The 15,898-nt window shown below is 40.8% G+C and overlaps 1 protein-coding gene across 2 annotated transcripts in view; it reads left to right on the top strand.

Annotated features, from left to right (window-relative positions):
• Positions 1-15,898, top strand: part of LOC117805363 (kinesin-like protein KIF21A) — a 72,988-nt gene that overhangs the window by 28,184 nt on the left and 28,906 nt on the right. For both annotated transcript variants that reach the window (XM_034674057.1, XM_034674056.1), the window contains exons 2-11: positions 4,562-4,784; positions 8,465-8,647; positions 9,105-9,254; positions 9,898-10,032; positions 10,118-10,282; positions 10,667-10,782; positions 11,742-11,937; positions 12,060-12,249; positions 15,215-15,278; positions 15,409-15,609. In XM_034674057.1, the coding sequence (XP_034529948.1) occupies positions 4,562-4,784; positions 8,465-8,647; positions 9,105-9,254; positions 9,898-10,032; positions 10,118-10,282; positions 10,667-10,782; positions 11,742-11,937; positions 12,060-12,249; positions 15,215-15,278; positions 15,409-15,609 (1,623 nt within the window). The remainder of the gene's footprint in view (positions 1-4,561; positions 4,785-8,464; positions 8,648-9,104; positions 9,255-9,897; positions 10,033-10,117; positions 10,283-10,666; positions 10,783-11,741; positions 11,938-12,059; positions 12,250-15,214; positions 15,279-15,408; positions 15,610-15,898) is intronic.

Below are 15,898 nucleotides of genomic sequence, written 5' to 3'. Positions count from 1 at the left end.
ACTGCGTAGGGCAATGCTCATGGTGGATTATGATGAGATCAGACTGAGTCCTGTCAATAAGAGAGAACTGGATCGTATCCTGTCTTGGTGTTGGGTCTTTGTTCATAATTTAACATAGACTGTGGTCTAGACCTGCTCTGTTTGTAAAAGTGTCTTGGGGTAAGGTTTGTTGTGATTTGGCGCTGTACAAATAAAGATTGGTTGATTGATAGATTGATTAAGAACGGTCAATCACACAACTCCGACTTTGCATTAGGAAGCAATTGTCAGTGACATGCCCTTATAAATTCAGGCTGTAGAAGCCAGGGATTGAACAACACCCCACTTCCGATTAGTCTGTAACCTGATCTGTGTACTGAGTCACAGCCACCTAAAACAATTAGTAATGTAAAGCAGAATTATCCCTCTGAAAGACATAGCTAATGTGAGAAACGTCTATGCATTAATCATTCATCTGTCAAAAGCACAAATCTGACAGTACAATGCTATTCAGGTGTAAAGTTACACAGGCGTGACTCCTCAAGTCTAGATCCATGCCTTCCTGTCTCTGTCCTCTTTTCTCATCAGGCCTGTAATCCCAGATAGTCTGCCAAATAGCTGGAATCTGATGTCACACATATACACAGAGGCATGCACGCTCACACTCTGACTACATTTTCAGGCCATTGAGAAATGCTACTGACTCATGATCTAACCACTTTCATTGTGTTCGTTTTTTGTAAGCCCACAAAATATGAAAGGGTTACACACTGAATGCAAAGTGTATGCAAAGCACCACATCACCAGACATGTCAGACATTCACTAGAGTTCTTGCTGCGAGCAGACGGCGACAAAGCAGCCTTTCAAAACAACACTTCTCAGGTGTTTGGGGAATTAAAGCTCCTGTGAGAAGTTTTTCAGCGGTCATGAAATGGATTGAAATGAACAGTGATGCCTCTTTATGACCCACAAAAGCAAATGTGGGAGTGTTAGAAAAGGTATTGATAACTTCTGTTTTGTTATTTTTAAGCCTGAAATCACCTGAGGTGGTTGGTGTCAGACGAGGTGATTGACAGCATGTCAAAGAAAAACTCTTTTTATGCTTTTTCTTCAGTAAATATTTATATAATATTTTACTATTAGTTGAAAGCAGGGGGAGATTTTTGTCAGAAAATCTAATTTACATACAGGACAAAATCAGCAAGATACATGTCTCACTTTGTCCACGGGGGGGCGCCAACATGGACACATACAGGGAGTTTCTCACAGGAGCTTTAAATCCCAGAGTGCTTTAAATATGGTTTTCTTTTTTATTAGCCTTGGAGAAATGTTAATAGAATGTTATGTAAATATGAATGATATCTCAGCAGGAATTTACCTTTAATTTTTACATCTATTCTCCTCATTAACACAGAGTACTTCAGTATTGACCTTTATTGTATCTTTCTTTTTCTCCTTCTTCTTGAAACTGCAGAGATTTCTAATATTTCAATGCTTCCAATATGGCCAAACATTCCCTTCATCTGTCTCCATTATTTCCACTTTTCAGGTGGACAGTGAGTTCAGTGATGACAGGCAGGGGTGCATCATGGGAGGAAATGACGTAACAACAGTGTGTTTATTTGCAGGAAAGCAAACAGAGTGATTCCTTAATGAAATCCAGGGTGGGAATGTTTACCCGGAGCTCTCTCCTTCACTCTGGCTCTAGCTCTGGCTCTGGCCCTGTCCTGAACAGTGAGAGCTCTGTACTATGTATGGTGCTTGCTGGAGAGTGTGCTGGTACTGCACAGTCTTTCATACACAGAGCTAAACAGAAGTAGCACATAGCTGCCTGTGGCTCAGTGGAAATGTCTCAACAGTAGCTACATTTTTGCCACAAACTTAGTTGTATAACGACCAAATAAAAGGAAATTTCTTGATCTGGATTTTTCATTATTTTCCTCTTTTTAAATTGTTATTTGAAGGTTCAGGTTTTAAGCCGTTCTAACTGTGCAGCTAAAGGTAGCTTGCAGTGTCAGTATCACATTCCCTATTGGCAAACTGTTTGAACTCTATATTGTTCTCTTAGGTTTCTTTAGCATTAGCATTTTTGTAAACAAACAGCTGCAAATATTTCATTTCTATGAACCTTAGGTGCATTTCGACCAAGAGTTCCAGGGTCTTTTAGCCCACAGAACTATTTTCCCCTGAACTAAAAGGTTCCTGTGCCCCCATTGTTCTGTGTTTCGACCGCGAGCTGAAGTTCCGGGTAGATTGTAAATCAGGCCAGTGACGTATGGAGGAAATAAAAGTAAATGCACTACACCACCAGACCAGTAGAGGGCAGTAAAACAAAGACGAATGCCATTCATCACAGATGACACCATAGAAGCAGACGGACAGGCAGGTATCATTATGAGCAACACAACAGTTAGCCTGTTAGCATGAAGAGACTCAGCTGGTCTGTTTTAGATGGTGCTATATTTCATCACAGATGGATTCACTGAATCAACACGTGAGAGGAGATAAGCGCGAGTAGCAAAGACGTTTCAACACGGCTTTAAAATCCTTTTGAACTCAAAAAGCCGTGGCAGAGATCGGCCGGTGTTTTGGTTTAAACAGCGACCCTGTTAACTGGAGACTCTCAGCCGGATGCATCACTCATAAACGTCTTTAGACCATTATTAAATATCTGATGAGGATACTGAATCTTAAAACTCCCTCTGTGTTTCAACAGCTGTGTAAACTCCACAAACACTGACACGTTCAGCTGAAGGTCTCCAGTTTACAGGGTCACTTTTAAAACTGTAACACCGGGAGAGATGCATTCACGGTGGGCTGAGAGAAGACTACTGTTACAAGCTGCTAAATCAGGAGAATCACAGCTTCTTCTTTTGAAAAGTACACACACATACAAAAAAGATAGAACAAATCAAAACTAATGAAAGAAAGAGAAATCAAGTGAATCACAGATGTGTGTGATGTTATTGTGGACGGCGGACAGAATAAAAACACTGCAGTTAATCTACCAATCAGACACGTTCAGCATTGCAGGCCCTGCCCCCCGAAAGCCCCGGGGCTTTTTGAAAAGTACTATCCCCTTAGCAGGGGCTTTTTAGGGGGGAGATTATCTACCCCTGAACTAAATTTAGACCCTGGTTCCACTGGTCGAAACGCACGTAGTTCAGGGGTAAAGTCCCTAGTTCCAGGGTATAGTTCCTCCAGTTGAAAAACTCCTCTTGGTTGTATTTGTTTCATGCTAGCTTGAATATACCAGCATGCTAACACAATACTAAGAATTATTCACTGATAGACATTCAAAGTTTATACTCGACAGTGTTTGAGGCGTAAACTGTGTTTTCATTTCTGTGAGTAAATCTTAGAAAATAACAGCATGCTAACATGCTAAACTAAAGGTAGATGCTAAAATTTTGAACTTGCTAAATGCTAGCATGCTAACCATACCACTGAATTAAGGTTGGCATTTTGCTAATTCCAGCTTCATGGTGCTACTAGCATAGCTACACACTGTTTGAGCTAATTAGATACATTTTTATGCATGCTATGATCCTTTCCCATATGTCAGTTTATAAACTTCCGCTCAGTGGACTCCATTAAATCCACAAGAATATCTTTGTTTAGAAATTGCAATGTACCCTTTCACCATACTGCCTTTGGGCAGTCAGCTTTTTCTGTGAAAGCCACAACTCAGTGGAACACCTTACCAGAGGATATTAAGAACTGTGATTCTCTCAGCAGCTTCAAAATCAAACTGAAAAGTCTGCTTAAGGACACTCAACACTGCAACCACAGTTTTAATACTTTTAACTTGAAATACAGTATTGTTTGTGTGTGTGTGTGTGTGTGTGTGTGTGTGTGTGTGTGTGTGCGCGCGCGCGTGTGTGTGTGCGTGCAAGCGTTTTAACAATGTGATGTTTTAATTGTGACCTGCCAAGGGACTGCAGATGTAAATTAGCTTTAAGCTAACTCTGGTACAATGCATCAAATGGTGACATTTATGTTAAATATTGTACATGGTCCCTTTACAAATAAATCAAATAAAAAATAAAAAATAAAATAAACTGAGTTCTTCGTAGTCCCAAAATAAAGTATATCACAGGGCTCCCAAGTTTTGAACTCCCTTCAGACAGACCAAGTCTTCTAATCTGCGGTCAGTCTGCATTGCACATGTGCATCCTTTTCTTTGGAACGTAACGTTGTTGCGTTGTTTTACCCTGATACAGTGATGCTATTTTTTGATTGGCTGTTGGGTAGCTATATTTATTTCTTCTTGATTAGCTGGTGCGTGGCAAACTCATTCTGAACTCTACAGGAAACCCACTGGATTCCTACCTGTTCCACAGTTTAAAGAAAAGCGGCACAACTTGGTGGGCGTTGTCCTAGTAATTACTCTGCGTGAGAAATACAAAGCGTGGCGTGTGAGCATGTGAACAGGTTGAAATGCGTGTGTCTCTTGAGAGCCCTGATATCATCCTTGCTTAAGAAATACTGTCTCACAAATATCAGCGTTAGATTTCTTTCCCCCCTATGAAGATTTGAGAATTACAGTCAAAAATATCACTGTGTCTTTTTATCTACCAGGATCCGTCCTCAGCTGGCCAAAGAGAAGATCGAGGGCTGTCACATCTGCACGTATGTGATGCCAGGGGAGCCACAAGTAGTGCTGGGTAAGGACAAGGCCTTCACCTACGACCACGTCTTTGACATGGACAGCCAGCAGGAGGATATCTACACCCACTGCACAGAGAAACTTATCGAGGGCTGCTTGGAGGGCTACAATGCCACAATCTTTGCTTATGGACAGGTTGGTTAACACTCTTTTGACTTGTATTTTACTGTCTCAGTAGCATGATACATACACTTTGTTTTAACATTAAGTTGCTTGAGGGGATGTAGCTGTTCCAACATCCAGAGATTTATGGCATCACGTCATATGGAGCCGATTTCACTTCATATCAGCAGACAAGCAAGAAGGGAGTGAGCTTGTCTTACAGCTGCACTGGCTCTGTCAATACAATATCAGCTGGCATGTTCCAACCTGCTGTCATCATGAAGCTTCATATTAGCCCTGATAGATTAGCCCGGGAGGGATGGATAGATAGATGGAGAAGGAGTTTATTACTCAATCAGAACAGAGTGTGAACACATTGCTTTACCTCATACCACAGCAGGGCACTAAACTGCAAAGTCAAAACATTATGCAGATCTAACATCAACCTGTCAGCTGAAAACATTATCTTTAAATTCTTTCTATATTTTTTCACATCTCTACAGTTAACATGAGGTCATTGCAAGCTTTTAAAAAACCTAATTTAACATTTTTTTAATGTAAGGCTTGAGAAAAGGGATAAAACTTGCTGAGTCATGACATTTGCAGTTGCTGATAGAAAGATTTATTACCTCAAGACAGAGTCTGACTTCCTGTTTCTCCTGTTTCAGCAGAAGCTAGGCTACACTAACACTCAGAGTTTCATGATGATCAGACATTTATCAATCAATCAATCAATCTTTATTTGTATAGCACCAAATCACAACAAACGTTATCTTAAGACGCCTTTACAAACAGAGCAAGTCTAGACCACTCTATGTCAAATTATGGACAGAGACCCAACACCAAGACAGGATAAGACTCAGTCTGACCCCACCTTAATCCACCATGAGCATTGCACCTCACAGTATTTAGCTAGTTACAGCGGTGAGGACAAACTTCCTTTAACAGGCAGAAACCTCGAGCAGAACCAGACTCATGTTAGACACACATCTGCCTCGACTGAGTTGGGCTTCTGAATACCACTTTTAATATGTTCTGCTCTGAAATAACTAAAGGCTTTTTACCTATTCCTTGTTGAGCTGATCTGCCTGAAGACAGCCCCTGTGGCTTCCCCCCTTTTTTCTCCAAGTTTTTTCAATTCATTCTTCAAGAGCACCTGGCTTCTACTTGGACTTTACCACATTACCTCCCTGAGCTCACAGTAACTTTGTTTCTTTTAACAGGCAGAAACCTCAAGTAGAACTGGACTCATGTTAGCCATCTGCCTGGACCGAGAGGCAGTTAGCAGATATGAGCTTCCCAAGCAAGACAGCAAATATGTATATTTCAAAATGATTTAACCATATCCTCAACAGTTAATGTAAAACGAGACAATATCCATTTCTAGCCTTGCATAGGTGCTTGCTTTGTTTTTTGTTACTCTATTACACATGCATGTAAGAAATGTATCAGTTACCCCCTTACTCCCAGTTTTGCTTAACCCTCCTATTATCCTTGGGATCAATTGGACCTCATTCAGTTTTTAGCGTCTCTAAATTAATGACTAACAGGATTTTTTTGGCTTCATATTTCATGACTTTTCCTAATTTAATGGGGACAACTGGGAAAACATAAAATCAAAATATTGATATGTCCCAATTTCCTGTAAAAAATAATTACGCATCAGTGTTCCTTGGGGTCAATTTGACCCCAGGCTGTTGTAGCAGTATATGACATAAGTAATATCAACATTTTACACACATTTGTTTTGGTTGTTTTGGATGATATTGAGGTCACTATAACCAAGGACACTTCCACATGTGACTGCAGGAGCTGGGATCGAATCGCCAACCTTTATATTGAGATATAATATTTCCAGTCACCATGTCTCTAAAGACATTCAATGATGAGTCCTGTGTCATACGTTTTTATAACATAGAAACAAGGCAGGGCCGAGGAGAGCGTGACAAACTCACAGCAGTTTGATGTTCTGTTTTACAAATAAAGTCCTTCTAATGCTTTAAATTGTGTTTATGCTTCAAATATATTTTATTTAAAGGGTTATTTAGTTAGTCAACAAAGAAACATAAAGTACCTGACACATAAACCTGGGTAACAATCAGTTTCTGGAGGTTTAAATTGCTAGGGTCAAATTGACCCCAAGGATAAAAGATGTTAGGAAATTTGAGGGTAACAGGAGGGTTTAGACAAAGTCCACTGAAGAGACAATACCTCAAATAATTCTGCATACTCAATGTTGTTTTACATCCTAGGTGTTTGCAGGAACTGTTCCCCCTCTTTTAAATGTAGTTTTATGTTTCATCAAAAGCACTCAATACTACTTCCCACTAGTGTTTTTTCACTGTCTCCCGATGCAGCCACACTCTACAGCAGTAAAGCTTTCCCTCTTCTTCTTCTGTCCCTTCACTCCTCTCTCTGTTCATTATTCTCCCCTCACATTGTTCCTGCAGCCCTTGTGTTCCTGTCAAAGAGCCTTTCACAGAGTGCAGTTGAGGCCACCACCACACACACACACACCCTACTCTAAGCTCCCACGGGCACAAAAAACACAGTGTGTGTTTCTGTGCACAAAGTGAGCAGGCAGGTGCAGTCTCATAGAATAAAGTTGATAAACACACTATTGTATCTTTCACATACACACATTTTTTCTAGTTGAACCTCCATGATCTATCGCTGTACAGAAATACACACTCCCGTCAGGGAGTTTCAGAGCAGAGGAGAAGGGTGACGCGTGATTTTGAGCTCAATGTTGCATTCCTCTTTTTGTCACCATGGCGACCAGCCTTTTCTCCATGACCCCCCTATGTTAGGGAAACTTCTCAGTGCTGCACTCCAATCTCTGACTTAGCCCAACGTTAGAGTGATAACTTGACATTTCAATCAATCAATCAATCAATCAATCTTTATTTGTATAGCGCCAAAGACACTTTTACAAACATAGCAGGTCTAGCCCGTACTCTATGTTAAATTATTAACAAAGTCCCAACACCAAGACAGGGTAAGATCCAGTTCTCTCTTACTGACAGGACTCCATCATATCTCATCTTAATCCACCATGAGCATTGCACCTCACAGTATTTAGCTAGTTACAGCAGCAAGGACAAACTTCCTTTAACAGGCAGAAACCTCCAGCAGGACCAGACTCATGTTAGACAGGCATCTACTGTCTCCATTGACTAAGCTGGGGTTTGAAATTTTTCATAGATGGTTTTGTTAGTCAGAAACCTCGAGATAGGATCCCAGCGTGTCAGTGTGTCAGTTCCCCCAGCAGTCGAAGCCTATAGCAGCATAACTAAGAGCTGGTCCAAGCCTGATCCAGGTCTAACTATAAGCTTTATCAAAAAGGAAAGTTTGAAGCCTACTCTTAAAAGTAGAGACTGGTAGATGATTCCAAAGGTGAGGGGCCTGATAACTGAAGGTTCTACCTCCCATACTACTTCTAGAGACTTTAGGTATGACCAGCAGGCCTGCATGTTGGGAGCGTAGTGTTCTAGAGGGGTAATAGGCACTATGAGCTCTTTAGGATAAGAAGGTGTCTGATCATTAAGAGCTTTGTAGATCAGAAGAAGGATTTTAAATTCCATACTAGATTTAATGGGGAGCCGGTGTAGAGGATATCTGGAAAGAATCATTAAAAAGACATTGGATAAGAGAGAAATGAACTTTTTCTCATTAGGTTAAGTAACTGATGGCATCTTATCTCCCTCATCCAGACAGGCTCAGGGAAGACCTACACCATGGGAACCGGCTTCGACGTCAACATTGGAGAAGATGAGCTTGGTATCATTCCTCGGGCTGTCTACCACCTGTTCAGAGGAATCGAGGAGCGCACACAGGCTGCCACTGAGCAGGGCAAGCCGGTTCCTGAGTTCAAGATCAACGCGCAATTCCTGGAGGTGCATAAAACATCCACAGGCAGACCAGAACAAGCTGACATGGCAGGATGGGAACACAGAAGTTTATGTTTTTGGCCCCAATTATGGTGCATTTACCAGCATGGGTTCAGAACTCAAAACATCCAGTCCACTTAAGGTCCATTAGTTAGATGTAGGCAGAACCTGCTGACAGCAAGGGGTCGGAGGTCAGCAGGGGGTGTAGCGATTTTAAGTTGTTAAAGCAACCAGATGACCCTGCAGCCATTAAACTGTCATTAGTCTGTATCTTTGGTCAGCTACTGGCTGCATTCTTAACAGCCATCAAGAGTCTGCTAACAGCTGGAGAGGAAGCAGCTGCCTCACCCCTCTAAGAAGAAAGTACAAGGCTAGGAAAAATAATTAGATTGTTTATTCATGCTGTAAGTTTGTAAGACCTTTTTTCTGTCCCTTGTTCCCTTTAATTTATCCGAATCCCCAGTTGTACAACGAGGAAGTGCTTGACTTATTCGACTCAACTCGAGACATTGAAGCCAGGAAGCAGAGATCCAACATCAAAATCCATGAGGACGCAAATGGAGGCATCTACACTGTTGGGGTCACTACTCGCACTGTGACCTCTGCGGCAGAGGTCAGCTTATCGCCCCCAAATATTCTTCAGTCACATTATCACCACTGTTAAATCTAAGGATTGTATAACTGTCTTTATTAGTGTGATCATACTAGTGTCAAGTTTCTATTAATTTCATTACAGCTTTTTGTGTTTCTAATCTCCACAACATAATTTGTTCCCTTGTTTTCAAATTAAAAGTACTGCATTTTATTTTGAAATCAACAATTTTTTCAGTATAAATTCATACAGTTTAATTCAATTAAAAATCATTTAAAATAAAATAAAATATTATTATTATTATTATTATTATTGTTGTTGTAACTATGTTATTATTGTGTTAATAATACTGTTATTATCCTGTTAATAATAGTAATAATAATATAATTATAATTATAGTTATTATTATAGTTATTATGTTAATAACAACAACAACAATAATAATAATAATAATAATATACCTAAAAAAGTAAAACAAATTTCATTCATATATTTATTAATTATATGTTTTAATGGCTCTTTATATAAAAAAAAAATTTAAAACAATGTTTTGTTGTTTTTTTGAGAGAGGGTATAACCCTCATAAGATTGATTGGAAGTTTTGATGCACACTTTTGTTGATGATTTTTTATTTGTCCTTCTCTCTTGCCGTCCTCTCTAACAGATGATCCAGTGTCTGAAGCTGGGCGCTCTGTCTCGCACCACAGCCAGCACTCAGATGAACGTACAAAGTTCACGCTCCCACGCCATCTTCACCATCCACCTTTGCCAAGTTCGAGTGTGCTCTGCTGATAACGATGTAAATGCTCTGACACAGCACCACTCTCTCTCCCTGATATTTGCAGATCCTTGTGTGTTGATTTTCACTCCACTCTCTCTTCCAGGATAATGAGACAGACAACCGTCTAGCTAACAACTCAGAGATTAACGAGTTTGAGACACTGACAGCTAAGTTTCACTTTGTGGACCTGGCTGGTTCTGAAAGACTGAAGAGGACTGGAGCAACAGGAGACAGAGCGAAAGAGGGCATCTCCATTAACTGTGGGCTGGTGAGAAAGCTAAGGGATCAACAGAATCAGCATTAGAGCTTACGTATTACACAGAAGGCGTTCAGTCAAAGGTCACAGTCATGACAAGGGTTGTGTTAGTACAGTCAGTGTTCTTTGTGCACAACAGTCATCTGTCATTCTTGAATTTCTTGTTTCCACAAACATTATGGACAATCATATTGGTGGAGCAACAGAGCCCTCAAGTGGCCAGATCATGAACTGCAAACATTAGTTTCTTACACAAACACAAGTACTGTTTTCTTGTTTCTATCAATCTTACATAACCCTGAAAAAAGACTTTTATTTCTTTATCCATAACCCACTTTACATTTGTCAATGTACAAATCTCAAAGTGCTTCTTCTTTCCCTCCTGTTGGATCTCAGCTTGCTTTGGGGAATGTCATCAGTGCTCTTGGAGACAGGAGCAAGCGCTCCACCCACGTGCCTTACAGAGACTCCAAGCTGACCCGGCTGTTACAGGACTCGCTGGGTGGCAACAGGTCTGTGGTGCTGAATCATCCTATGCATGGATTTACTGTATATATATATATAACTTTCAGTCTCAGCAGATGACTGTCTAACATGAGTCTGGTTCTGCTCAAGGTTTCTGCCTGTTAAAGGAAGTTTGTCCTTGCCGCTGTAACTAGCTAAATATTGTGAGGTGCAATGCTCATGGTGGATTAAGATGAGATTAGACTGAGTCCTGACTGTAAGAGGGGACTGCATCTTATCCTGTGCCGTTCTATGCAACTCCTACATTCAGCAAATTTAAAGGAAAGCCTTTTTTCACTTGCGCAATATTTCAAAAGTTCTTTATTTGTATGATGACAACAATCGTATCTCAAGACACCTTTACAAACACAGCAGGTCGAGACCGTACTCTATGTTGAACTAACGAAGACCCAACATCAAGACAGGATAAAACTCAATCTTATATCATCTTAATCCACTATGAGTAGAGCACTTTCAGTATTTAGATAGTTACAACGGCAAGGACAAACTTCCTTTTAACAGGCAGAAACCAACAGCAGGACCAGACTCATGTTAGACAGCCATATGCCTCAACCAAGTTTGGGTTAGAAAGAGGGATAGAGGAGAATAAGAGAGAGATGATAGTGATAAGACCAACAGTTGTAGTTGTCGCCGCTGGACTCCAGCACATCCATAGCAGCAGGCCGTCTACGGCAGTGACTCAGAGACAATGGAGCTCAGGGACTCCAGAAAGGTCTATGGTTAGTAACTTTAATTGGCAGAGAGAGGGGTGAGATAGGATCCCAGTGTGTCAGTCCCCCCCCCCCCCCCCCCGCAGTCTAATCCTACAGCAGCATAACTAAGACACCTCTGTACTGATGATATACTTACCGAAAATTAAAGCACAAAGGTTATTAAGAATGATTATGAACTTTAATCTGAAGCTTGTTAAAAATCAATGCTTTTCTTCATTTTCTGTGTTTTCCAGTCAAACTATGATGATAGCCTGTATCAGCCCATCAGACCGGGACTTCATGGAGACCTTGAACACTCTGAAGTACGCAAACAGAGCACGAAACATCAAGAACAAGGTGATGGTGAACCAAGATAGAGCCAGTCAGCAGATCAGTGCTCTAAGGACGGAAATAGCACGACTGCAGATGGAGCTTATGGAATACAAGACGGTAAGAAAGCAGATGGAAAGAAGGGAAGGAAATTAAGTATGTGGGAGCAAAGTGTAGAAAACTATAGAAGATATGACTCAATGATTTTATTCTTGATGTTAACTGCCCTGCCTGATGTTTAGGGAAAGCGTATCATGGGTGAGGATGGCATGGAGGGCATCAATGACCTGGTCCATGAGAACTCAATGCTGCAGACAGAGAACAACAACCTGAGGGTGAGAGTGAAGGCCATGCAGGAAACCATCGACGCCCAGAGAGCCAGACTGACACAGATCCTCAGCGACCAGGCTAACCAGGTTCTGGCTAAAACAGGTGGGCACCGGCTAAGACTGTTACACTCAAGGCTAAATGCTATCTCTACTGCAATATTTAGGATCCATATAATCTATATTAGAAATTTGGGAGCCATATACATAAGATTAAAACATATATACACAAACCATGTATGTATTTGTATTCAATTATTTTAGATTTGGCAATATCTGACATTTCCTTGAACCTAATGTCCTTTGTTTTTAGCCCTTTTAGCTAGTTTCTTGGTTAGCATAATGACATTAAATACACTTTTTGTGAAATACAAAATTGTTGCATATTCCGGATTATCACCTTTAAAGGTGACATATCATGCTTTCAAAATATATTGGTCTAAGAGGTCCCCAAAACATGTCTTTAAAGTTTATGCTCAAAAAAAACACTTTGAAATCAGATTTTGGTCTGCCTGAAAAACCCTCTTCTTCAGTCCTCCTCAGAACACTCTGTTTTCCCTCTGACCACGCCCCCTCAGGAAGTGGATGTGCCTCGGCTGTCCAGCACGTTGATCTAATGTTTACATGTTGGCTGAATATACACGGCTGCTCAGAGATCACGTTACTTCAACCCTCTGAATCTGATCCAGAATCTGATCCTGACGGAGAGGCGCCTGCAGCAGGACCTTTCTGAAGGATTGGTCACAGATTTAGTGTTTCATGTTGTTTTATTTATCAGTATGTAGACGTGTGTCTTGGTACACAGCTACGAACATGTAGCTATGTGGCTATGCTAACTAGCGCTAGCACTTATCCATGATAAATAAAAATCATCCACTAGATCTTCAAATCTGCAGACGTGGGGAGTAAAACCGACCTCTACCAGAAAGGGAGCGGGACCTTTTATGAAGGATTGTTCACAGATTCTGTGTTTCTTGTTGTTTTATTTGTCAGTATGTCGACGTGTGTCTTGGTACACAGCTACAGCTACAGCTACAGCTATGAACATGTAGCTATGTGGCTATGCTAATTAGCGCTAGCACTTATCCATGACAAATAAAAAACATCCACTAGATCTTCAAATCTGCAGACGTGGGGAGTAAAACCGACCTTTGTGTTTATTAAGACAGCCTACAACTAGCATGCCTCCCTCCTAAGCTCCTTGTTAGCACACATTTGTGCAGGTAATGAAAAACGGAGGGGGGATTCAGTATTATTTTATACAGTCTATGGGCTGAACAAGCTCCGAGCTCTGACTCCGTGACAGACCGGATATTGTTGTTACGTAACAAAAACACTGAAGTCTGAAACGGCTCGTTTCACACACATTTACAGAAAGGTGGAGAAATCAGAACAGGGGCAGAATGGATTTTTTTCATTCTCTGGGGGTTTGTAGACATGCCAGGGAAACATAATTCAGGTAGAGAACCATTAAAAAGTCAATTTTGCATGATATGTCACCTTTAACATCAAAAATCTGTCAATATTACAACTTAGATTCAATATGATAATACAATATGGGTACTAATATTGCTGCAGCTACCTTACAGCTAGCTCTTACAAGCTAATAACACATTTTTTGAAGAATGTAACATTATATTTTACATTTCACTTGAACATTGTGTTGAAATCAAAACATCAGATATTCTGTAGCTTAATGTTTGAATAAAAGTATTAAGCCATATTAATGTGAATATGCTAGCATGCTAACAGAGACATGCTGGTTTTCAGCAGGTTTTAACTCTGCTTTGTTGTTTTAAAGATGTAACCATGATAACGTTTTCCTATTAGAACCAAATGCAAAATACCGCTAAGCTTGATTGGAATGTCAGTGTTTTGTTTTTTTATTTCAAATATCTTTATTTAGTTTCCATCACATATGAAAATACAAAACACAACACACAAAAATGAAAAAAATAATAAGACATAGAAAACACCAGGGTTGGGCAGTAATGTTCTACATTGCCACAGATGGTACAGTATTGCGCACAACAAGGAAGATGAACGGGTCTCTTCTGCAGTGATACCTGATATAGTGCAAGAGCCCTTCCCACCCTCCCATCCCCAGCTGTCCTGAAAAAATGAAGGCGTAATATATAAGAGTTAGTTTGCAGCACACCACACAGAGTCAGATCTTACTTCTTATGCCAAGGGCCGGATAAAAGCACATCTCATGGGGCGCTGGTGGCCTAGCGGTCTAAGCGCCCCACGTACAGAGGCTACAGTCCTCGTCGCAAGGGTTGCCGGTTCGATTCCTGGCCGGTTGACCATTTCCTGCATGTCTTCCCCCAATCCCCCAAAAAAAGGCCAAAAATATAACTTAAAAAAAAGAAAAAAGAAGCTCATCTCATGATGTTTTAGTTTGGGTGTCATGAAAGTATGCTAAGAAAGGATCCCTTGTCTCATAAAATTTCCTCTTTGAGCCACTGACAGAAAAACGTAGCATCTCGAGTTTCAGACAAGACATTACATCCTGACGCCACTGGTCAAGCATGGGCAGGGCAGCACCCTTCCATTTTAGCAGGATTGCACGTCTGGCAAAGAGCAAGGCAAAGGCAACCATGCACTGTTCTGTAGGAGTGAGGTGGGGGTTATCTCCACCAGCAATACCAAACAGGGCAAGAGTAGGGCTAAGATTAACTTTTCAGGATTTAAACCATGCACATAATATAAACGGATAAACAGGTGAAGTTATACTCTTGAGCATGTTTGCCTTTAATGGGTAGGAAAGCAGGGGAGAGACAGCAGAGAGTTGGGGAAGACATGCAGCAAATGGTAGAGGCCGGTATCAAACCTGCGACAGCTGCGACGAGGACTCTAGCTTCTGTACATGGGGATTGCGTTTAAACCGCCAGGCCGACTGTGCCCCAGAAATATATTTTTTAAACAGGGTCTCACTTGGAGTCTAGAATATTTTCTGATCAGTTGGAGGCATATTATTATTTATAAAAAAGTGTAACCAATCCAAAAGTCTTCTTCTGATAAGTCACTGTGAATTCATGCTGAAGCTATAGTAATGCCTCTGCTTCTAGGGGAAGGCACCGAAGAGATCGGAAACATGATTCAAAACTACATCAAAGAAATTGAGGAGTTAAGGTATGTTGGATGTTAATCTTCATTTATTTCGATCAAGTTATTATTCAATCTGAAACCTTTTAAAACTCTTAATACGTCACAGATCCTACAGCTTTTGACCAGTGCTGAAGTAGTACTTTTCTTCTCTCAGAGCTAAACTTCTTGAAAGTGAGGCTGTGAGTGAGAATCTTAGGAAGAATCTGTCCCGGGCCTCTACTCGTTCCACATTGTACGGCGGCCCCGGCTCCCTCTCCGCCCTCCTCGCCCCGGAGAAGGAGGCCAATGAAGTCATCGAGATGGCAAAGAAAGACCTGGAGAAGCTCAAGAAGAAGGAGAAAAAGAAGAAGAAAAGGTAAAGTGGAGCATAACGCTGCTCAAATTCAATCCTTTTAATTGCCTGCTCACATTGTTGTTGTTTTTTGATTAGGGTAAAAGTATTGTTGCACGCTCTCTAGTGGGGTGAAAAAGAAAGACTATAAATAAACGGATAGCCGAGTCTTAATGTTTGTTGACATAGGGTAGGGGTAAATATGACCTCAGGAGTTTACACCTTGGTATGATCATAATTTTAATCAAATATAGATAACAGGGATGGACCATGATTTCTAAAGGCTAAACTATTCGTTCACTTATTGAAAATC

This window comes from Notolabrus celidotus, chromosome 21 (genome assembly GCF_009762535.1).
Source record: "Notolabrus celidotus isolate fNotCel1 chromosome 21, fNotCel1.pri, whole genome shotgun sequence".
Classification (NCBI taxonomy): domain Eukaryota; kingdom Metazoa; phylum Chordata; class Actinopteri; order Labriformes; family Labridae; genus Notolabrus; species Notolabrus celidotus.
Note: the sequence above shows the minus strand (reverse complement) of the source record. Positions and strands in the feature narration are given on the sequence as shown.